Raw genomic sequence first — 23,795 nt, 5'->3', positions numbered from 1 at the left:
CCTTGAGACCATTTGTTGATTGGAGCTGGGGGCTGGAGCAAGGCAATCCAATTTCTATATATAGCAACACAATGAACAGCTCTAAGGCAGCCATGATAAGAAACTAAATACCAAATAACTACCTATACTTGAAAGACTGCTTTTGCAATTATGTATGACAGAAAGTGAAAAGAAAAAACGGCAAAAAAAAAAAGCAGTAAGTCAAATTCTGCCCTTCACTGAGCACACAGTTCCTACCAGTTTGAAAACGCGCAACAAGGAGAACAGAGTTTTGGTTTTCCTAAAGAAAGCCCACAGTTGAGCCAGTCAGCTTTTGCCTCTCGCCCCAAGAACCTCTTTCACCCACAAATCACTGATACATAAACACGTAAGTAACCAAAAAGTAAGGTAGGATGCAGAGCAAAGCGTCCTTCAGAGCACCCTTCAATGTGTACATTCTTCCTGCAACAAAAGAACGATAACTCCTGCCTGTCCTTGTGGTGAAAGTTGCCTTGTGTATGCTCTGAGATGTTACAGCAAGTAGGTAGCAAGCTGTCAGCCACCCACACTGAAGGTCTGGGGCTTACATTTAAGTGCAATTATTTTTATGCTAACACAGGAAATGACTGGTGAGAATAATGATGTCCAGCTAACACATCCAGAAATTATACTGAGATGCAGAGCAGCAAGCACATTTTGCGATTTCCATGGTACTCACACATGTGGATGCCAAAAACAGCAGTAGGTAAAGTGACTAAACATTACACAGTCACTCTTTATTAGCCAACTTTTTTTCATGTTGTACAAAAACCAAAATCCCCAAATTTTTGATTCAAGAAGGAATTTTTGAAATTTCAGAGTCAATCAAGCTTAGAAGAATACTGACTAATGTAAAATATTTGTGTCCCTGAAGTTCAGCTTCATCATGCTGGCAGAGGGCATTAACTATGCTTTCTTATTTCTTACTTACCGTCCTCATCTCCTGCAAACTCGCCCAGGGCATCACAGAAGTATTATATGAATTTGGACTTCTTGTATTTCCCTGAGTTAAGGGTTGCTGCTGGTCAACACTGAGGACATCCTCAAGTCCCCCCCATTTTCTAGACTCTTTCTAAATGAAGCAGAATTAAGGAGGAGATCTGATGTTAAGTTAGCTAAGGAATCAGTGTGATTCGGGGATTTCAAGGGCCCTTCTGCATTTGGAATTGCACCCAAGACCTTCATCTAAAGACTCAGCTCCATTAGGGAAATCAATTCAGAAAGACCCTCTACAATTCTGAGGGTTTTTAAAATCCAGGCACTTTGAGGTACTCTTAAAAAAAAAAAAAAAAAAGTCTTTCCCATCAAAAGCACCTGTTCTACCCACTGAAACAAATCCAAACCTTTTTCTGTAGAGGGATGACACAAAAAACTTCACTAAGCACCGATTCTTTATCACTTGAACCTGTGTGGTACAGCTCATTAAGCAGATAAAGGAAATGGCATGTGACAGTTCCAAAAACTCTTCACAACCAGGTTCACAACCTCTCTGGGCAACCTGTTCCTACTACTTGGCTGTCGAGGTGAAACACCTTTCCTTATTTTATCCTGTCTGAAACTATCTTGTTCAGTGTATCCCAGTGGTCTCTTACCCTCCCTTCACCCACTGTTGTAGAAAAGCCCAGCTCCATCTTCTTGACAATTTTCTCTTACTATCTGAGACAGCCACCTTTTGCTGCCCCCAAAGCCGCCCGTTCTCCTGGCTAAACACACACCGCTCTCTCTGCCTGTCCTCGCACAGCGTGTGCTCCAGCTCCAGCACCTTGGTGGCCCCTTGGCTGAACAGAGAGTATTTGGAATATGATCTAACAAATGCTGAGTAGATGAGGTTCGCTTCCCTCCCTCTGCTGTCTCTGCTCCTGTTGATACAGACCAATCTGTAGTCAGTCTTCCTTGCTGCCAGGCCAACTGCTGTCTTCTGTCCAACTTGCTGTCCCCTGGGATACCCAGGTTCTCTTCCACGGAGGTGTTTCCCTGCGGTTATTCCTCCTTAGGTGCAGAACTTGACCCTTCTCTCCTAATATTGTCCTATGAATGTACATTCAGAGCTTTCCTTCAACAATTCTTGCTCGTAACACAAGAATTTTCAATTCATCAGTGGAAAAATGAAGTTTCCAATTATATGACATACAATTACAACTCACGCTCACTGACAGTACGCTTACTATGAATAAGCTCTGTCCTATTAGCTCTACTTTCTTCTCTCCACGCTAACATTCCATTCAATAACGTGCATTTTGCAGACCAGTTTACATTTTGCAGAAGAAAGATTAAGTTCTCAAACCTACCAGGTTGCTTTGAAACTAGTATTAGTAATGACACTGTAGTCAAAACACATCACTTCATTTTTTGGGATGGTGCCTTTTATTTATTTTTTTTTTTTTTAAGAGTTGGCTTTCAAAGCATGTCTAATACATAATGAAATACACTAGAATAAGGGGGGTTGTGCAGTGGGAGCAAAAAAGAATGCCCATGTTGTCATAAGTTGCTGGTGCATCCCAACACAAGCTGTAGAATATTGAAAACAGCTGGCAACCATAAAGCATTCAGATGCCCAGAAGTAGTGCTACACAGTATTTTTGAACTCAGAGAGAAAGTAATGAGTGATTCATGTACAAAAGGTGACATACTTGAAATGGGTATGACCAACTTAGACGCGTATTAGAGAATCACAGAATCATCTATGTTGGAAGAGACCTCCAAGATCCCCTTGTCCAAACTCTGACCTAACACTAACAAGTCCTCCACTAAACCATATCACTAAGCTCTACATCTAAACATCTTTTAAAGACCTCCAGGGATGGTGACTCAGCCACTTCCCAATGGGCAGCCCATTCCAATGCCTAACAACCCTTTCAGTAAAGAAGTTCTTCCTGATATCCAACCTAAGCCTCCCCTGGCGCAACTTTAGCCCATTCCCCCTTGTCCTGTCACCAGGCACGTGGGAGAATAGACCAACCCCCACCTCGCTACAGCCTCCTTTAAGGTACCTGTAGAGAGCGAAAAGGTCGCCTCGAGCCTCCTCTTCTCCATGCTGAACAGTCCCAGCTCCCTCAGCCGCTCCTCGTAAGACTTGTTCTCCAGACCCCTCACCAGCTTCGTTGCCCTTCTCTGGACTCGCTCGAGCACGTCCATGTCCTTCTTGTAGCGAGGGGCCCAAAACTGAACACAGTACTCAAGGTGCGGCCTCACCAGAGCCGAGTACAGGGGGACAATCACTCCCCTAGCCCTGCTGGCCACACTGTTTCTTATGCAAGCCAGGATGCTGTTGGCCTTCTTGGCCACCTGAGCACACTGCTGGCTCATATTCAGCCAACTATCAACCAAGACTCCTAGGTCCTTCTCGGCCAGGCAGCTTTCCAGCCACTCATCTCCCAGCCTGTAGCTCTGCTTGGGGTTGTTGTGCCCCAGGTGCAGGACCCGGCACTTGGCCTTGTTGAACTTCATACAGTTGGCCTCAGCCCATCGGTCCAGCCTATCCAGATCCTCCTGCAGAGCCTTCCTACCCTCGAGCAGATCAACACATGCACCTAACTTGGTGTCTGTCATTTGCAAACTTACTGAGGGCGCACTCGATCAGATCACTCATGCAGATCATTGATAAAGATATTAAAGAGAACTGGCCCTAGTACTGAGCCCTGGGGGACTCCACTAGCGACTGGCCTCCAACTGGATTTAACTCCATTCACCATGACTCCTTGGGCCCAGCTATCCAGCCAGATTTTAACCCAACGAAGCGTACGCCAGTCCAAGCCATGAGCAGCCAGTTTCTTGAGGAGAATGCTGTGGGAAACGGTGTCAAAAGCCTTACTGAAATCCAGGTAGACCACATCCACAGCCTTTCCCTTGTCCACTAAGCACGTCACTTTGTCACAGAAGGAGATCAGGTTCGTCAAGCAGGACCTGCCTTTCATAAACCCATGCTGACTGGGCCTGATCACCTGGTTGCCCTGCAAGTGCCGCGTGATGACACTCCAGATAATCTGCTCCATGAGCTTCCCTGGCACCAAAGTCAGACTGACAGGCCTATAGTTTTCCAGGTCCACCCTCCAGCCCTTCTTGTAGATGGGCATCACATTTGCTAGCCGCCAGTTGATTGGGACCTCCCCTGATAGCCAGGGGACTGCTGATAAATGATGGAAAGCGGCTTGGCCAGCTCTTCCGCCAGTTCTCTCAGTACCCTCGGGTGGATCCCATCTAGTGCCATCGACTTGCGTACATCCAAGTGCTGTAGCAGGTCACCAACCATTTCTTCGTGGATTATGAGGGCCACATTCTGCTCCCCATCCCCTTCCACAAGCTCAGAGTACTGGGTATCCAGAGAACAACTGGTCTTGCTGCTAAAGACTGGGGCAAAGAAGACATTAAGCACCTCAGCCTTTTCCTCATCTCTTGTCACTAAGTTTCCCCACCCATCCAGTAAAGGATGGAGATTCTCCTTAGTCTTCCTCTTCAAGTTTATGTATTTATAAAAACATTTTTTTGTTATCTTCAATAGCGGTAGCCAGATTGTGCTCCAGGTGAGCTTTGGCCTTTATAATTTTGTCCCTGCACAGCCTTACAACATCCTTATAGTCCTCCTGAGTGGCCCACCCTCTTTTCCAAACCCTCTTTTTCTTCCTAAGCTCTAGCCACAGCTCTTTGTTCAGCCAGGCCAGTTTTCTTCCGCGCCGACTCGTCTTTGGGCACATGTGGACAGTTTGCTTCTGAGTCTTTAAGATTTCCTTCTTGAAGAGTGCCCAGCCTTCCTGGACTCCTCTGCCCTTCAGAACTGCCCCCCACGGGACTCTGCCAACCAGTGACCTGAACAGCTCAAAGTCAGCCCTCTGGAAGTCCAAGATAGCAGTTTTACTGATCCCCCTCCTGACTTCGCCAAGAATAGAGAACTCTACAATTTCGTGGTCACTCTGTCCAAGACAGCTCCTGACCACCACATCTCCCACCAGTCTTTCTCTGTTTGTGAACAGAAGGTCTAGCGGGGCACCTCCCCTGGTAGGCTCACTAACCAGCTGCATCAGGAAACTATCTTCCACGCTCTCCAGAAACCTCTTAGACTGCTTCCTCTAAGCTGTATTGTATTTCCAGGATATGTCTGGGAAGTTGAAGTCCCCACAAGAACAAGTTCTGGCGATTGCATGACTTCTGCCAGCTGCTTGTAGAACTCCTCATCCGTCTCCTCATCCTGGTTTGGTGGTCTATAACAGACCCCCACCAGGATGCTTGCCTTGTTGGTCTTCTCGCTGATCCTAACCCACAGGGACTCAACCTTATCATTCCCAGTCTCAAGTTCGACAACATCAAAACACTCTCTAATACAGACAGCCACGTCACCTCCCCTTCTGTGCTGCCTGTCTCTTCTGAAGAGCCTAGAGCCAGTCATTGCAGCACTCCAGTCATGGGAGTAGTCCCACCACGTTTCAGTGATGGCAACCAAGTCATAGCTTGCTTGCCACATGATGGCTTCCCGCTCCTCCTGTTTGTTGTCCATGCTGCGTGCATTAGTGTAGATGCGCTTCAGTTGGGCCATTGCCCTCTCTCCCAGCCCTGACATTGTTCCCCCAGGCTCATCTCTAATGAGCCTCATTTCATCCCTGTCCCCCTTCTTACCTAGTTTAAAGCCCTCTCAATGAGCCCTGCCTGCTCCTGGGCTAGGATCCATTTTCTCCTCAGAGATAGGTGGGACCCATCTGCAGCTATCAAGCCGGGTGCCAAGTAAAGCACCCCATGGTCAAAAAAACCAACATTTTTGTGTTGGCAGCAGCGTCTGAGCCATGTGTTTATCAGGTGGGCTTTCTGGGTCTTCTCTGTACCCCTCCCTGCCACTGTAGGGATGGAGGAAAACACCACCTGTACTCCCGCTCCATCCACTAACCATCCCAGTCCCCTAAGTTCCTAAATTTATTACAGCAGCAAATCACAGATACTGAAAACAAAACTTTAAAAAACAAACTATACATGAGGAAAAATAAAACCTGGTATGATGCAGAGATGACCACTGTGAACAAAAACAATGTCATTGAAATCAGGGCTGAAAATGTCCTGATTTTGGTTCCCAAAGTTCGTTCCCATTTGGTTCCCATTGAAGTATTTCTACTACTAACTGCAATAAGATGGTTTGCAAATTAAGGGACTTTTATTGAGACACTTAAAATATACATAGCTGGGAATGCCTGGAGGAGAGGCAGAATAACCACAACAGTTGTCTAGATCTGACGGACTGGATTCAGATCCCACACGACCTTCAGAACACAGTTCCATCCAGTCTGGTCACGTTTATCTTCACAGCCAGAGGGGTCTATGCACACCACCACCCACATCCCAGATGAAGCCTCAGAGAGTCGGCTCTCCAACTATGTGAATGGTGACAATCGTTTATCTGCCTTGGAGGCATGAGGATTTCCACATTCTGCTTTGAGAAGCTCAGAGCTAGGGTGGTGATGTTGAAAAAATACGCACTAACCTTAAGACCTCAGTCTCATGGGAAATCAATGGGAAATCAACACGTCATGCATTAAGGGCTTCTAAAGTCACTATTTACTATACGCTGTTTTCCAGTTTGTTTGGCTTTGGAATTCATCTCAGGCAGGCTTGGTGTGGTTTTGAAGTGTAGACTGAACTTCTCCAAAGGAATTATTTCTTTCACCTAATAAATACAGAACACTGCACCAAGCAACACTTAGCCATGAAAGGAATTAGTTGTGATAAGCCTGCATAAATATTGACTTGAAGTTACAGGCTGATGCCTTATGGAAAAAGTACTCTGTTGCCAGGGGCAGAAGAGGCAGAAACATGACAACTCTGCTTCCACCTGATTTTGTCCTAACTTTTACCTTGTTCGTCATCTTTTTGTTTTATGTTGGGTTTTTCACTGTCGAGGAATAAAAGCCAAGATCGTTGCCCTGTAAAGGTTCTCTTTCTTCCACTATCTCTTTTAAGGTCCTTATCTCCTCTTATATCACAAGTGACTACTCCAGAGACACCGCAGATGAATGGTTCATGAAGACTAAGATGTTGACTGTCACGAAGCAAAGGCAATGCTGTGATGAACTGTGGTTACAAACATACTGTTAACACAGTGCTTAGCAGAGACAGACCAAGGTGAACGCTGTAAGCTATAGCTGGTAACTACTAGCACCTCCTCTGCAGAGAGGCAGTGAAATGATGGTCCAAATTACAGAGACAACATCATAACCAAAACCACAGTTAAGTTCACATGCTGTTTTTTTTGAAGTCAACTTATAATACTGTAACTAAGCAAGAAAACCTCCACGGAAAAAGAAATAAAAGAACCCTCGTGTTGCATTCCAAACCCAAGTTCTCCTAAATCTCAATCTCTCTAAAATCCAGAAATGCACATATGCACGAGTGCCGACCTGTGGATACGGTGTCAGAGAAGAAAGCAACAAAAACAAGCAAATTTGGCATTCTCACGGCAGCAACTTGCTTGTCTTCCCCACAACTGGAAGAAGGCAGGGAAATGTACAGGTTTCCAGTTCTGACCAGTCTTTAGATTTAATCAGCAGAACTGCTTTTTCAGAGAGGCCCTTGTAGGTCTTTTCAGACTATATCCAATTAAGCCAAGATCACGCATAACATCAAAGAGGAAAATCACATGATAACAAAGGGCATGCTGAGTGGTTATTCATTAACTAGAACATTCCCGTGGCAGAAGTTTTGTAAACATTTTGAGAAACTGGATTTCCAAGGCTAACAGATGTCCATAAAGCTTATGAAAGACACTACAGTGCTATGTCTGAATTCTGTGTGTGTCTGCTCAAGAGTTGTGAAAGCACTGTGGTATTTTCAATGGTACATACTCATAGTTAGAGCATGTTTTTAAAATTTAAGAATGCTGTTAGTCAATGATCTCCGTAACTACCGCACACAGTCAAGGGTCACATCTCAAATCTACTGACTCCAAGTCCAGTAAGAAGAAAGGACGGAGAAGATCTAGGTGGCAGTTCGGCTCCTTGCTCCTTGACAAATCACTTGGAAAAAACCCACCCGCCTCTCCAGCTCTACCGCAGCACACGTGGCTGGTGAACCAGAAGGTTCTGCCTTTTCCATGCTGCCCCTGAGCAATTCAGACAGAAGCAACATTTTCAGAAGCATAAAGCCCAGAGGGCTGATAATTTCAACACAGAGCCCATGCCTGTACAGCGTGTTCTCTCACTGTGCAGCAGAAAGGATCTTCCACCTTCCAGAACGTGCTCTTAGTTTATGGACCGTACTGATCAGAAAGGGCCAGTTAAGGGCTAAGGAACTGGTCTCAGATTAGAGTACTTGAGGCACCCCTCAAACTCTAATCAGTAATTGACACTGAAAATAAAAGATCGGGGAAGGGTCTTCAACAGCAACACAGGGAACAAGTCCTCCATGGCTGTGTAACACTTCATATGGAGCTTTACAGTGTTATTTCTCACCGGCTTTCTGCTTTGCTGTTCCCCAGCACTACATGCTATTTTGAGTGGATCAAATGCAGGCAGTATTTCCTTCTTCTCTCCAGATGTTTTTAATGTAAAGGAGAGGAAAAAAAACAAACCAAAACAAAACAAAAAGACACAGCGATGGCAGAGTTTTGTTCTTGTTTGACTCATTTTCTTACCTACAAGCCTTCTCCTACCCCACAGTCAATGTGATGCCAGCAGGAGATAAGGTCCCTGCGCTGGAGTTGAGCACAGCTGCACAACAGAGGTTACTGCTTAGAAAAAACAAGTCTGAAAGAAGAGCAGAAATAGCTACTGGCTGGAAAAGAAGGGAGGCAATTTTTAAAACATCACCAGGAGCTTAACACAGCTGGATTAGGGCTGCTACTCTTTCTCTGGCCATAGCCAATGCCACTTTCTTCTCCAAAACTGGTCACTCACATGCCACCCGATGTTCCCACCACTGTACGCAGCAGCAAGTCACCCTCGGGTATTCATTCCTTTCTGCACTTACGCTGTGTGCCCCCTCAGGAGGTTCCCATGATGCTACTCAAGCAGAGAGCATCTTCTCCGATTTGGGCTCTAAAGACTTCTGGCTCTGTCTCTGTTCAGATGCCACCTTCTGAGCAGCCATTTCTCCTATGACGTGACCTTCCTCCAAAGGACAGTTCATTTTTCCGGGCCTAACACAATGCAGCTTTCATCTGGATTTCCAGAAGGGGTTCTACAACTTGCATCATCATGATGGTACATCTCTGTCTAAATTTACAGTGTTGTGATTCCCTTGCAGTTCTTCCAGTGAGCAGCCAATGGCTTTCCCTGTTAATTTTCTTTGCTGTGTTGTATTGCACAGCTTAGAATTTATCGATCTATTTTATTTAAGTGTATGGGCTGGGTTTGCAGAAGGCTAGTTTTGCCCATTTTTACACTTAGGTATACAATCTGCAAATGAAGTTACAAGAATTCTTGAAGCCAATTAGTAAGATGAGTGTAGTTGGCTTAATTTGCCTGTTAAGTCACTGTAAAGGCTTAACTGAAAGTCCAATTAACTATCATATTTCTGTTGACTCCAGCGGGACATGGACCTCATCAAACATGTGCACCATCATTCTGAGCTCTCTGATCTAGGGGCCTCACGGCAACACTCTTGACAGCACATGTGTGTAGGAAAGGAACTGAAACAAATGATATTTAGAGGAAAGCAAATGAGCAGCATGGCCTTTGTCATTCAGTCCTCTGCCCAAAGTGCTGCAGCTTCATTTGGGGTCTTAGACATGAAGAATTGCTGTGTCAAAACATATAGGGAAGGAGTAAACAGCTGAAGCTCTTCTTGGAGAGGCTAAGGCTGTACCCTGGGGCAAAAAGGCAGCTGCCTGCAAAATTATCAGTTAATCCTTTATTAAACTTCCAAACATTTCTCAAATAGTTAGGTGTACAAACGGGGCACAGACAGCTCTAATTTACACCAATACCTTGAAAGGCACTTGCACACTTGATACAGACATATCCACGTCCTCCTGGGCGTGGAAACTCCAGCAAGCACGGAAAACGCTGGCCTCAGGGAGGAGGCTACAGGGGACAAACAGCTTTCAGTGCCATGTCAGCGGCAGGCAATAGCTGATCCCTGCTCTAGTTCTGCAGGGAGCACCCCACTGGTTGTGATTCCTCGTTTCAGGGCATCGCCCCTGCCTGCACACAGCACCCTCAAAAGCAGTGAGGTCACTACATCTCCAGTAAGTGCTGCAAGCAGAGAGCTGCTGGTCTTGCAAAAGGACAAATGGCAGCAGGGAGGGACACATTAGGGAGGAGCTGATGATGATGTATTCATATAAGCCCCGTAATAAGATCATTTCTCACACTTTAGAACATGATGGTTTAGCACTTTCACTTGGATTTCCTGCTCCAGCATAGTTTCTAAGGCAGCACCAACATTTTCCTCTTTCCCCACCCACATTTTTTTATCCTTACCATAGAGGCAGTTTCCCCCCCCTCAGCCCCAGCACCGTAGTACCTTACATCACTTGCTGTATCGCTCTCAGACATGTGTTTCCCTTCCAGCTGACATATTTTGAAAGCCAGCCTCCTCTTTGCCTTCCTCCCCCCAGTGCTGCCATGCTCTGCTTCTACAGGTGTACATGCAATGCAGAAGAAAACTGGCCTTAAAAATCTCTCTGCAGCAGGTGGAAAGGCAAGTGCAGGTTGCAGGTCAGCAGAATCAAGTGGCAATGCAGCACTTGCAGCAGGACAGTGCACTGTAGGGATCCACTTCAGTCCATCAGAAATCTCTGAATCCAAGGACTTGGTCTTCTGCACACATGCACTTTTACCTATTTATCATGTTCTTTTACTCCCTCTTTTCTTGCCAGTCCTCCCACACAGACAAGATAAAAACCCAAACTCTTTTCCCCAGTATTTTGCCAGCCAAACAGGCAGCAATTAGCATCCCAGGTCCAGTTCCCCAGCTCCTCTCATTGATTTTTGCTCAGAAACTCTGCAATAATCTTGTCTCAAGCCACCTCTTTCAGGCAGCCCATCATTCATGGGTTATTACGTAGAGGAGACAGTATCAGCTGGCCAACTACAAATAAATGAACAAAGAAGTAAATAAATCATTCATGAAATGTCAGCATCTCCATTGTTTCATGCCTTTTGTTTCGGTGCTCTCATCTGCCTGCACATGCAGCCCCCATGACTTCTCAGAAACCTGGCTTCACTAGCAAAGCAGAACACAGTGAGAACAGACCTACCTTTACGGAAACTAAAACACCGCTTAATTCTCCTGTAAGTAGTTTTAGGAATGAAAGGAGGTGCCGCTAAGGCACCTGGGCTGCGGACTCCAGCATTTCTGTCTTCAGGCATCATACAGGCCAGAGACCCCACGTCCCTCCAAAGCTTTCCTTTAGCAGCTGCATCCAGACAAAACACCAGTGCTGCTCATCGTTACTGACTGCTGAGGAGTTTCTGTAATAGTGTATTTTCCTCTGGAGCTAGGAAATTAGTGGTCTTCTAGCTCTTGGAGAAAGCGTGAAGTAATTTTAGTGTTCTCTTCCCTGCTTCAGTTTTGCTTTAGGGAACAATTTCCTTCCGTCTCTCTGTTTCCTTTCGTTTCTTTTATTTCCTGCGGTGAGACAACCGTCTGTTATGCAATGGCACAACAAAAGAGTTTCAGCAGAAAGATGTATCTTCCATTCAAACAGAAGTGCCTGCACAGACAGAGGCGGAGAAAGACCTCGTCCTCCCAGCTGGAACAGGGGGTGGAGTGGCAGAGACTCCAATTCCACGGGAAAAGGTCAGTGCTCTGCAGTGCACAAGGAGAAAGAGGAGAACAATACCGAAAAGGCCACCAAAGAATCCTCCGGGATACAATACTCCTCGCTGGCTCCTTTTATCTCTGCAACGGAGGAGCAGAAAAAGCAGCCCCTTCACCCAAAGGGCTCTCTGTCCATATCAGATTCCTCTCAGAAGGCCTTTTATATACCTGGCTCCCTGACGTCCGTGTGGGCTTCTCGTTCGACTGCCTTCGAACTACCAGAAGCTCTCATGGGAGAAACGCGTCAGATGCAGCAGCAGCAACGCGTCCTTGCCAGCAGGATCCCGGGCTGCTGCCGAGGAATACATGCCTCCACACGGGGATGCTCTGCTCGCTCCCTCCCGGTCCCACGCCTGGCAATGGCAGCCACCGCCGCTGCGCCAGCCCCTCGCATGCAGCAGGTGCAGGGGAAGCGGCGGAGAGGAGGGAGCTGCTGCTGCAGCGCAGATTTCTCTGCTCCACCGGGTGACTTTGAGTTGACTTCAGGCGGCTGTCGCGTGCGGCAGCTCGAGCAGCAGGCAGGCTGTGCCCAGCTCCCGCAGGAGGTACCAGACCTCCTGCCACGACCCTGCTAAACGCTCGCGCTCCTTCTCGCCTCCTCCCTCCCCCGTCATCGCAGGCTCTGCAGTTAGAGGACAGGCCTTTCCCTCCTGTTAAAAACTGCCTTTTAAAATCTAATCAGGAAAGGAATTTCATGTGCAAACAGGCATTACATGCCCTGGCTCATTTACATTTCTCTTCCCTGACAGAGATTTTTCCACAGTCACCTTGTGCTTTTTGAGCAAAAAACAAGCTGTTTCTGATCACCACAGCAGCTTCCCGCCTCCCTCCCCTCCTCTTCTCTTTCTAGCACAGGTTAACAAATAACATTTTCGTGATATGGTTAATCATTCACAGAGCTCCTTGCTCTGGTACCAGGAGTCCTTTCCCACTGCAAGCCAAACTTCACATACAGGTGGCTCACCAAGACTCAGAGACATCCATTGAACACACACACAACTTGCTTACAATGCTTAAAAGAACCGGAAAATTCAAATACGTTGCTCATGAAAGTGGCACTGGACTTTTATGACACCAGACTATTGTGGTTTACCACCTAGTGTTGAAATTTAAGAAGCAGCTAGAAAACAGGTATTGTGATTAATTAACTGAAATAATTTTGCGTTGCAAGAAATGTACTAGTTACTGGTTAGTCATTATTATACAACCACAACTTTTCTATATCTTGTTTATAGCTAATGTAATAGATTTGTTAACTTCAGTGGCTACAGCTGATCAAGACAGGCTCTTAAACGCCTTAAGCCAGAGGAACCCTTCTTTAGGAGGGTCATACTGTTGCAGAGCAGCTGTAGACACATCCCTGTAGAAACAGGTAAGAAAAATACTAGTGTGTCCACTCATACATGATTACAGAACAGTTAACAGTCCTTGTTAAGACTTAAGATATCTCAGAATGTCAACTTAAATAACCCATAGTTAATCAACCAGGGAACATTGTATTGGCACAGTTCTTAATGGTGACACCTCCCTTGATACTGCTTTTACCTTGTACTGAGAGTCAGATGTTCTCCATAAACACTAAACCCAAAATCACATTCTGTCTATTCTCATGTTTTCCAGGAATTAACTGTTTGCTTCCTAATACAGTAATCCTGAAGTCCGTGTATATGCTCAAGATATCCAATAGGGAAACGAGAACACATTTATAAGTGTGTTAACTACAAATTAATTTAAACAGTAGTTTAAGGATTGCACTCTTCTCTTTCTCTCTCTCTCTCTCTTTTTTTTTTTTTTCAAATCAGCTTGCAAACTCCTCAGCTAGGTGCTTCTCTCAGTAGTTGGTGTTAAACACTCTTACAACAATGAGGGTGTCCTGCAAGTTTCCATGGTGGCTGGAAGGATTCCCAGCTGTAAAACAGAAATAGCTCTTGCCCTATAAAAGCAAATGAGGGGCTGGTGAAGAAAGCACGGGGTCAGGGCTCAGGAGATTTGGTTTCTATCTGTAGCTCTATCACAGCCTCTGCGCAGATGGGGGCTAGAAACACGGCTTCACCAGATGCCAGCTCCCCACCTGTAAAATGGTGACACCTCTCCGTTTGCCCAAGTACTGCAGGACTGCTGCAGCTCACTGTCTGGCATGGACAGATGCTGTGCTGGTGGAAAACAGGTGTACAACACAGAGAGAGAGCTTCTCTCTGTGAAAAATACACTTCTGTTATGCACCCAAATGTCTGCATTGCTGCAGTCGCTTACGCTGCTATTTGACTCAAGTGGGAGAACGCTGAAGAGCTCAACATGAGGAACTTCTTCATGAACAGAAGGTTGGGGATAGATAATCTTTGTGCTACATGAACATGTACTATATGAAGTACATTTCTCCCCTAGCCTAACTTCAGAAGCCCATGGCCCTCCCACCTCCCCAAACCAACTCAATAAGCCTGTAGAAGACCACACTTTTGAGCATAAACCTCTCACTTCGTGGGTTTTAAAAACATCATCCTGCGAACCCTATATGCCCAGTCCCAGGACGGTACAAGCTTATGAACACGTAAGACCACTTCTCAGCAGGATGACTGCTTAGCATTATCTTTCCAGCACGTGTTTCCCCAGGAGGAACCAAGAGAAGACAGACACGTTTGAAGACGTGCCACGCAAGCCCCAGCTGACCAAGTCCCTCAGGGCAGCCCACCAGTGAGGACAAAGCCTTCTAAGAACTAAACAACCTGAACAAAGCACAGAAGAAGATGGGGGGTGGCTTAGAAGAAAAGTTTTGATCAAAATGGTAGTTTCCTTCAGTCCCTCCCATCCTCTCTCCTGTGCTGTGTCTGACAGGTGAAAAAAAAAAGGCATATGCAGTCACCAATCACAGCTTTCTGTGATAACTGCTCTTCTCTATGATCAGAGACAATTCTGCCTTATTTTTCCATGCTAACAACACCTGCAAAGAGCAAAAAAAGCACACAATGCAATCCAGTTGCTCTTCCCATAAATTCAGTACTATTAAAATTGTTGGGTCTGCCCATCGAAAGAAAAAGACTAGCATACAATGCTTGTGCTAATATTCCAAGGCTCACTATCAGAGCATACAGATTTATAATAACATTGTCACTGGCAGAAGAATCACTGACAGCTTCTTCTAACATGGATGGTCTTTTAGCTGGTGACCAAAGGAATTACCCTAGGTCTCCCAGGGGAAAGCTGATTTCGCAGAAGACACATCTGTGAAAACTTCCCTCACCTTGGTAACATGCTATCCTGTGCTATCCCTATCAAGGAAAGTAGTTCCTGATAATTTAAAGCCTTTTAATTGAGTGCTTTGTGTAGGAACACACCTGATGCCTGCGCTGCAAGTGAAAACAAAGGACCTGGTTCCACTTTTTGGAAAGATCTAGACCGTTCTTGTTTCCTCCTCTTCAAATTCTGGCTGAGAGCGAGGGATGACAAAATCGCCCCTATGTCTTTGTGCAACTTGGAGCCTTGCATTTTCTCTCGCTGACTCACCTCCTCCAAATGGTGCCCATATAACCCTGCGAATGGATTTCACCCAATCCTCCATGTCATTCTGCGTGCCCGCCATGAGAAGGTACGTCTCATGATTAGCTGTCATCCGCTCTCGGTCTGCTCCTGCAAGAGAAGATAATTGCACTTTAGAAACCCTTTTGCTTTCCTGCCAAGCCAACTCCTGCCAGACTGACTGCTGAAAGTGGTAAAAGCAGCTCCGTGGCAAGCAGACATGACACCGTGCACTGGAGTGTTTATCATCAGCTACGGCATGAAAAGAAGGTCCTGTAAGTATATTCTCCATCAGACAGCGAGAAGCTGTCTTGCTTCCAAAAGGAAATGAGAGGATAAATGTCATCGGTAAACAAAACCAGCCCCATGCTGTTCCAAGAGCCACGGGGCCTGCACTCATCTGTAACCTGATATATGCACTGGAAGGTTTGCAGCAGTTACTATACCACAACATAGAGAATAAACGCAGCAAGAGAGAAGTGTGCTTTGAACAAGTGGGGACGAGTCCATCTTTGTTTTCAGGAACACTGTGTCACATTCCTGGCAATGACATTTGCTGCTCCTGAGCGTTGCTGGGAATCTCTGAGGAGAAGGCAGCTGATGCTAGGAGCGGGCACAGCACAACCCGCTGCTTTGGATGGGTCTCATGAGGATTAAGAGGGAACACACTGATTTCTTATTCCTTGTAAAGGACAAACCAGCACTGAGAAGGTAAAAGTCAGAACCTGGCTCACCACAGGTTTTCACACCTCTAGTACTGCATCAGTTCCATCCTAATGGGCACTACGCTAGCTCAAGAGCAGATGGGGATTCAAGCCACCCTTCCAGCAACTGCAGTAGGAACAAACCCTTCTAGAAAGACAGCACCAGACATTTTGAAGCCCTTTCATTGAGCCAACAGCATGTGCTATATTTCATGCAAAAACTACAAACCCCATGAGTTTCTGTGCTTCTCTCTTTACAGCTTCTTCCATCCTTATCTTTGATTCTGGTCATATATAACGTAAGTATTTCTGTTCTTGCCTCAGGAACACTGCTAGTCTTCTGCAAGGTGCCATGCTCAGTGGCTAACAAATTCAACCATGACTTCCTGGCACAACCATTATGAATAAACTTACTTGTATACACCAGGTTCTGCAGAATTAAGCCACACAACTCCAAAAATAACTTAAACACAGTTTTACAAACACAAGCCATATTTTTCTAGACATAGGCAGATCAAACTGACAACTCATTCTTAGGGTTTAAATCATTACTCAAAACTTAAATTTGAACTTGGAAGCAAACGAAACTCATCTTCTGCCAATTGCACCTATACATACAGCAAGCATGTGTTCCCACACACAGCATCCCAAGGACTGATGCAGCAACCTGAAGTACAATGCAGGTATGCTTTAGGATGTATCACAGTTTAGAAGTCTGAAAAACACTATTTTTTTTCTAAGACATTGTTAAAGGTAGCAAAGAACCTATTTTAAGTGCCGACACTACATAAAAAACAGCGTGTGTTTTATTTTTTGGAACATTTTCAGTTACTACCATAGCAACTGCTACAAAACAAGGGCCTTTTAAGCTTCGTTCCACCATTTTTTACCTTTCACGGAATAGGAAGATGAGGGTATGGGAAGGAGGAAGCATCAGCATTCCAAACAGCAGCACTCCACACCAACCCCGTCCAGCAGAAAGCACATGGTCAGGCCCTGGAAATGCACACCCAGCCTCTACATTTTTTCTGACCAAGCTGCCTACAGCCAGGACAAATCTCACACTTAAACACAAAGAGTAGACATGACACACTCTGCTGAACCTGGTCCCAAATTTGATATAACATCTAGAGTACTTGACCTGGTAAGACCCAGAAACAAAGATAAAAACAAAAAGCCTCAATATATTGCCTATTAAATGTAATAGTAATAAACATAGTATAGAGAACAACCCTGTAACATAGCTGTGTCCTTTTCTTTGCTGATAAAAATCCTATTTACACTATCATACTGTATTTCAGGCATCCTTTTACAGACCAGGACCCGGTAAGGTGCTGTACAAAAAGACGTGTTCATAGAAAACAGAATTCAGATCTAAGAATAAAACAAGAGGTGACTTGATTTTCTTTCTAAATAGGGAAGAAAAAAAAGATGACAACCATAGCCATCTAATGACCCTCCTTCTTGGATGTCTCTCTGGTCATTCCATATTCTTTTAATAGTGTACATAGTTAAATTCAGCAGATTATGTGAGATTTACTCAGTCATAATTTTCTAACAAAAATGCTTTCTGGAGAGCGCTCTCCAGTTAAACTGGATTAATCTTGTGAGTCTAGATATTTGATTTACAGTGGAGATTCCAGAGCAGTACTCTAAACAACTAACTCAAGTAAACACCCATTCAGCTAATACAGAATTAATGTGTTTAATTTACCAGAGAAAGAAAACAATGTTTGGTTAGATTTTCTTTTGGTCTAAGAAAGCAAAGGTTTCCTAACGAAAGAGCTCCACCAGTTTATATCAGTACTTGATTTATCTACTTTGTAATTAGACCCCTTTCTTTTACACCACAATACGAGCTCTTGCAGGGTTCATCTACTTGCGCATGAATTTAGTTGTTATTCAAAAATTGACAGCAGCTGGTCTTAAACCTTGCTAAAAGATTTTGGGGGATACAATAGTGTGTTTAATTTGTGTATTATTGCAACTGTTAATTTTCTAGTGGGACTGTATTTAAAATACAAACCAAACAAGAGTATGGGGAAAGACAAGAAGAAATGCCCATGGTTTGGTAAAAGTCACCTCAAATAACTAGTTATCAGTGAAACTTAAACAGAATGACAAGGACCTTTCTACATCTCAGTATGTCCACAGGATCCCTCTGAAAGGTACCGTTTAAAATCTTCACTCTTGTTTTTTCTTCCATATATTACTGTAACAGCTATAATGGAGAGTGAGTAGATCACCTTCTCCAAAAATGAGACATCTTATTTGTACCATAGATACTGGCATTAAGTGCCTCAACTTGAAAATGGTGCTGTGCATGGAGTCCATTAGAGATGTGAATGTATCCTTAATCCTTTCCTATGGGCATGCAAACCATAATATATTTTACCTGTTTTGTTGTATAGCTCCAGATTATGTCTTTTCAAGTTCCCTTTCCTGCATTTGCAGTCCAAATACAAGAGACACATAATGCTGGGGGTCCTGGCCTGCTTGTGGCCAGCCACCTCAAAGGGCTGGAACACGAACTCAGCTTTTGTTTCATCTTTTCCACTCATTACTTCGCAGGTGTCACAGGACCTGGAAGGAGCAGAACCCAGTGTACCTGATCAAAGAAGTTGACTCTGACATATTCAAGATGAAAAGCTGCTGTTCACACAACTGATGTTTACATCCTGTTCCTTACATCCTCTAGTTACTGCCAAACATAAGTGGATCCAGTTTGCTTCTCGAAACTACAATGTAATATTGCATTTTTGTTTGTACAGCCCCAACCTATCCATAATCTGTTTTGTTTTGTTGGCAGCATCAGAAATGAATTACATCTATTGAATAAATCAATCCAGAGCATCCATTTGGACTGGAAACAGTGAAACCACACAATGCCATGGTGAATCGTCCAACTCAAAGAGGTCAGATTTCTCCCCCTGCTCCTCCTCCTGCACTAGCACTGACTTACGGGTTCCTAAATGCCACTCCTGCCTCCTCCAGCAGCTCGGTAAGTGGTAAATACAGACTGCTGCTGCGCTTCCTGACCAGGACAGCCTGAGACCACTTAGCCCCATGCTGGGCGCAGCTTTGTGCGCTGAGCTAGCGCTGCTTTGATACAAGCGAGGCGAGGTATTTTAAGAACTCCTGCCAGCAACCGGAAAAAAATAATTAAAATACAGAAAGGCCAGTTCCTGCAGGGATCCACTCCACAGGGGAAAAGAAAGGGAACAGCCTGCGTTTGCTCATGCAGCACTACAACACACAGTTGGAAAAGCATAAAGAGGTGGTGACAGAGTTGAAAGGCGATTGTTTCCTGAAGTATCAGGCTCAACAGCTCACCTGCTTTGTATCATCTGCTGATAAAATGTGAATGTGCACAGACATTTTGCACTCAGCTGGGAAAAAAAAAGTCAGGTAATGTGTTTTGTTTTCGGAATCTCTTCCTGTCCAACCCAACACCTTTCTCCCACCTGAACTCACAGAGGCTGAACTCAGAATCAAGTATTTGTCATTTTAAAAGCATCTTGAATTTCTTACAAACAGTAGTTCCAGCATCCTTGAGAATGAAATGTAAAGGGATTAAATTCATACCATCTGTTTAAAAGAGAATTTTTTTCCCAAGAAGAACATCAAAAAGTAGGATTAATCTGATTTTTTTCTGAGCTGAGAATATCATGGCCAACCTCAAAAGAATATTCACATTCCAATAAAAAAAAAATTGGAGGCCAATTTCAAAGTGAAACAGTTCCCAACTCCCTTCTGCATTTCATTAAGCCACAGATTCTGAAACCCTCATTCTCAGCTTGGGAACTGAAAGATGGTGAAAAGCAGATTGGCATTACAGCACAAGCCGCTGGGTTTTCTTCAGAAACAACCTCCTGCTTGGATTCTTCACATTTGTTTTCTAAATCTTTTGTTTCTCAGGAAAATGTTGAATAGAAAAATTTCAGTCTGGTAACATTTTCAATGAATACACGGAATATGCCTATATATAGTATTGAAACAGGAGCTCCTAGTTACTCATAAATTCAGGAAAAAAAAAAAAGATATTTATAAGCCATATACATCCAAAAAGGTTTAGGAGCTGATGCTTGGACATAAATTTCTGAAAATCTTACCTGAGGGTTTTTTTTTTTTGTTTGTTTGTTTGTTTTTTTAAGAGTATCTAGAGTATCTTTCAGGTAGTTCTGGCCACTACATGGTCTGGAATTTCTAGCTGCTACTGTCCATCACCACTTCTGCATAGGCACACTAAATAATGCCTTCCTCTTCTCCTCAAACATCTTGTATCAGCCGAATCCTCACAGCTGTACCAGCCTTTAAGGTAGAAGACCTTATCAGGTACAGCTGATATTCCATGCAAATTGTTTGCAAATCACAACAGTACACATCATCTCTGTTTTGCATAAATCTTCTGATTCTAGCCCCCTGTAGAAATAAGTGCCAACCCTCTGTGCAACATAGCAGGCATGCTCTTCTCCATTAAGTGTACAATACTAAGTAATTTATAGTTCCTGCTCAGGACTCCAGTCAGTATTTCTTTACAAGCAAAATAGCAATAATTACCACAGAATTCGTGACACTCTCCCAATATACTTGGTGTTCCTAAATGTTCTCTGTGTTGCAAATTAAGTGCATGGTAAGTGACATACTTAATGTGTTTCTCTGGAAAAGCTCATGTGCATTTACTTCATCAACTTGCACTTTACATCGTTTGTATTCAGACTTTGTAATCCAAAGCAGTAATCATCTCTGCAAATGGCAGGGGCTACTAGGGTATCACGGACCAAGATGAACAACCTTATTTTCTTTTCTTTTTTTTTTTTTTTTTCCTAATGGAACTTCTTGTTTAAGAACGAAACAGAAATAATGATTACCCAACCTTGTTATTAACACTAATCACTGCTGCTTTAAGCAAAGCTGTCTGACTTGACACACTGATGAGCTTCTAAAAGACCGTTCGATATCAACCCACACTAAGTTGATATGGGACAATTTGCCCTTCAAACTGCCCTTGAACTGTGAGGCCAGTTTGAACACTAAAACATTTTGTGGTCATTCCAACTGGGCCAGCAGAATAATCTAACTGTAAAAAGCTTGGTTGTAACATGGGTTGAAATTTGCAAAGCAAAATGAGGGAGCTAAGCACCTGGATGTAATTGTATTTTAACAGGATTTTAATATCTAACTGGCTCTGGGATTCATTGAGAAACCTTTCCTTATGGCAAATGCAAATATGCTTGAGGCTTCTATTACAGTAGGACAGACTTAGCAATGGCTGCTTCTCAGATAACTGATTTAAAGACATAACCGAAAGAGACACAGCTACTTGAACCTTGCAGCATTACTGAACTGCACATACTGCTTGCTAAGCAGCCAAGCATATGTTCTTACAGCTGTGTTGTGGTGGAGGGGAAGGTAGGGACCAATGAATTTCTGCAGATCAGCTGAGGACTTAGTTCTGATGATGCAGATATAACGTGGGGCTTGCAGACAAAAGCTGGATTTTTTTTTTTTTAATTTTTATTTTCTCAAAACCTTCTTTATTTTGCATATGCCTGGCATTGCTTCTACTATTCTCCACTATGTAAAGCTTTACCAAGAACTGAGTACCCACTTAGTTCATCTAGGGTGAAAAAAAGGAGTATATAGTCCAAGACCCAGTCAGCCCTCTCTTCTTTTTCTTTTTTTTTTTTCCACACAATTAAGATAGTCTGGAGAACTGAGTTCTTCATAACTATGCAAAAGCTCATGTGAAAAAAAAAACACACCACCACCTAAAAAGAAAAAAGCAACACTATGAATATCAGAGTTAAATACTCCATACTTACAGGAGCTTCAGCATTACTTCTGAAGCGACTGTTAGATAACGCATGCTGTATTTTCTCATCAGGGAAACCTGGTCCATTGAAACTCTACACAGAGCCTTGTATTTTCTGACAAGGTTCAATTCATTTATGTCTTCCATGGCACAGTTTCTCTAAAGCATGCCTGTATCAACTTGGAGTAAAAGAGAGCACCCTGGAAGGGTCTCTATTTAAGAGACATTATCAGAGCCATAAGGTGGGTGGATACTCCAAGAGCCAAAGGGAAGAGAAAAATCACCCTGAGCTAGGCTGCAATGAAGAAGTTACACTCTTTGCAACTAAACAATCACGTCCTAAAATGCCTGATAGTTTTATCTTGCATTGAATTCCACAGAAATTAAAGTACAACCTAGCAACTCTTAGCATTTCATTCATATTCACAATAATAAACAAACAAACAAACAAAACTACAACAACAAAAAAACACTGCTCAGCTTAGAGACTAAGAGGTTTAGGGATTCGTGTATCTTAGCTTAATATTTGATGATTCCCAAGATTTCAGGATTTGCGTTTTGAAGACCTTCATGGCAAAACTGAGTCCAAAAGTTTGTTTTTAGAGAAAATGGAAGCTGATAAATTAACATGTTGTCACTACTGCAGCACCTGTTCAAATCCCATCATAAGAGATGCTGAAAACGAAGCTGAAACATTTCACTTCCATATGAAAAAGAATACAATTGAGTCATACCAATAATTAAAACAAGGAACTTCTTGCCAGCTCTATTCCTGGTCCAAGAAAGACCAACCAGACTAGAAAGATCACAGAGATACTAAGAAAAAAATCCCATATGCTTTGTAATTTTCACTATATTAGGTGAAATACCTTGACTGGTATTCCACTAATCTTTGGACAGATAAATCTATCTGGATGGCTAGGTGTTACAACACAGCAGTAGACACCATTAGAAATTAATTTCTAAGCATTTTCTAAAATGTATTCCATAAAACTTGCCAAATACTCTGTTTTATTGTTCTGTTAAAACCAGAGCAGGTATCAGACCCACTGTGTTATTCTGAGTGCCATTACGCCTCTACAGCCTTGATGACAAGTAATAGACGGGGTTGAGAAAGATAGACAAATTACAATTCCAGTTCTTTTACCCAGGGCTGCTCTTGTCAGGCTCAGTGCTGTTGTGTCATCTGAAAGGAGATGGCCTGTAGATATGCTCAAATCCCCTATATGTTTTAAATGATTAATACCACCACCACTGAGAACCTTGGCTTTGAAATACATAGTTATCAAACTGACTGTTGTTTTACTACCAAACCATATCAGAGGCCCTATTTAATTTCTCTTTCCACCCAGAACTAATACGCTTTCCTCAAGAGAGTAATTAAGAAACTGCAAACAAGTCAATACTGAAGGTACTGCTTTTTAAATACCTGAGTATAAAGACACATTTTCTGCTGATAGCGTCCAACCTGATTTTTGTGTTAATCATCTTGAATAGCAGTTCTTTGCATTGAAGGTGTATTGGTTTTTGTGCATATTAGCTTTTAAGCATAAGGGCTGCAGGCTAATTGAAGTGGTTAAATGGCAAAAGACTGCTAACACAAGTACATTCCCTGGTGGGCTTTGTGCTCTATCACAATTTCCCCACTTGCAGTATAAGCCTGAAAAACAGCAGGAGGTATTCAAGAGGGGGAGTTGCTTGCATGAAACTCTGAATCAGCTGCTGTTGGATACCTGAAAGCAGGCTCAGGAAATGTATTCACCATCTGTAACATGATGAATAGTCTGTACCAGTAGCTTTCAGCCGTGCTGCAGGGCTACAACTGCACTACATGCCTATAAAGGTTTTACAGAAAAGCATCTTACATGATAAGAGCATGAAACAGTGCTATATACACGTGTTCTGTGTATTGCACAGCTACCAAAAGTCTTTGTGCTAACATAATTATTGCATAAATACCTCAGCAACAAGCTGTGATGCTTGCTCATCAGCAGTCATAACTATGTTGA

The 23,795-nt window shown here is 43.6% G+C and overlaps 1 protein-coding gene across 11 annotated transcripts in view; it reads right to left on the bottom strand.

Annotated features, from left to right (window-relative positions):
• Positions 1 to 23,795, bottom strand: part of ARHGAP24 (Rho GTPase activating protein 24) — a 181,239-nt gene that overhangs the window by 24,358 nt on the left and 133,086 nt on the right. For 9 of the 11 annotated variants that reach the window (XM_035547646.2, XM_035547653.2, XM_035547664.2 and 6 more), the window contains one exon: positions 15,256 to 15,378. In XM_035547646.2, the coding sequence (XP_035403539.1) occupies positions 15,256 to 15,378 (123 nt within the window). The other 2 variants (XM_035547674.2, XM_050710347.1) reach the window with 2 other exon arrangements.

The sequence above is a fragment of the Cygnus atratus genome, chromosome 4 (genome assembly GCF_013377495.2).
Source record: "Cygnus atratus isolate AKBS03 ecotype Queensland, Australia chromosome 4, CAtr_DNAZoo_HiC_assembly, whole genome shotgun sequence".
Classification (NCBI taxonomy): domain Eukaryota; kingdom Metazoa; phylum Chordata; class Aves; order Anseriformes; family Anatidae; genus Cygnus; species Cygnus atratus.
This window is presented reverse-complemented; position numbering and strand designations above follow the sequence as displayed.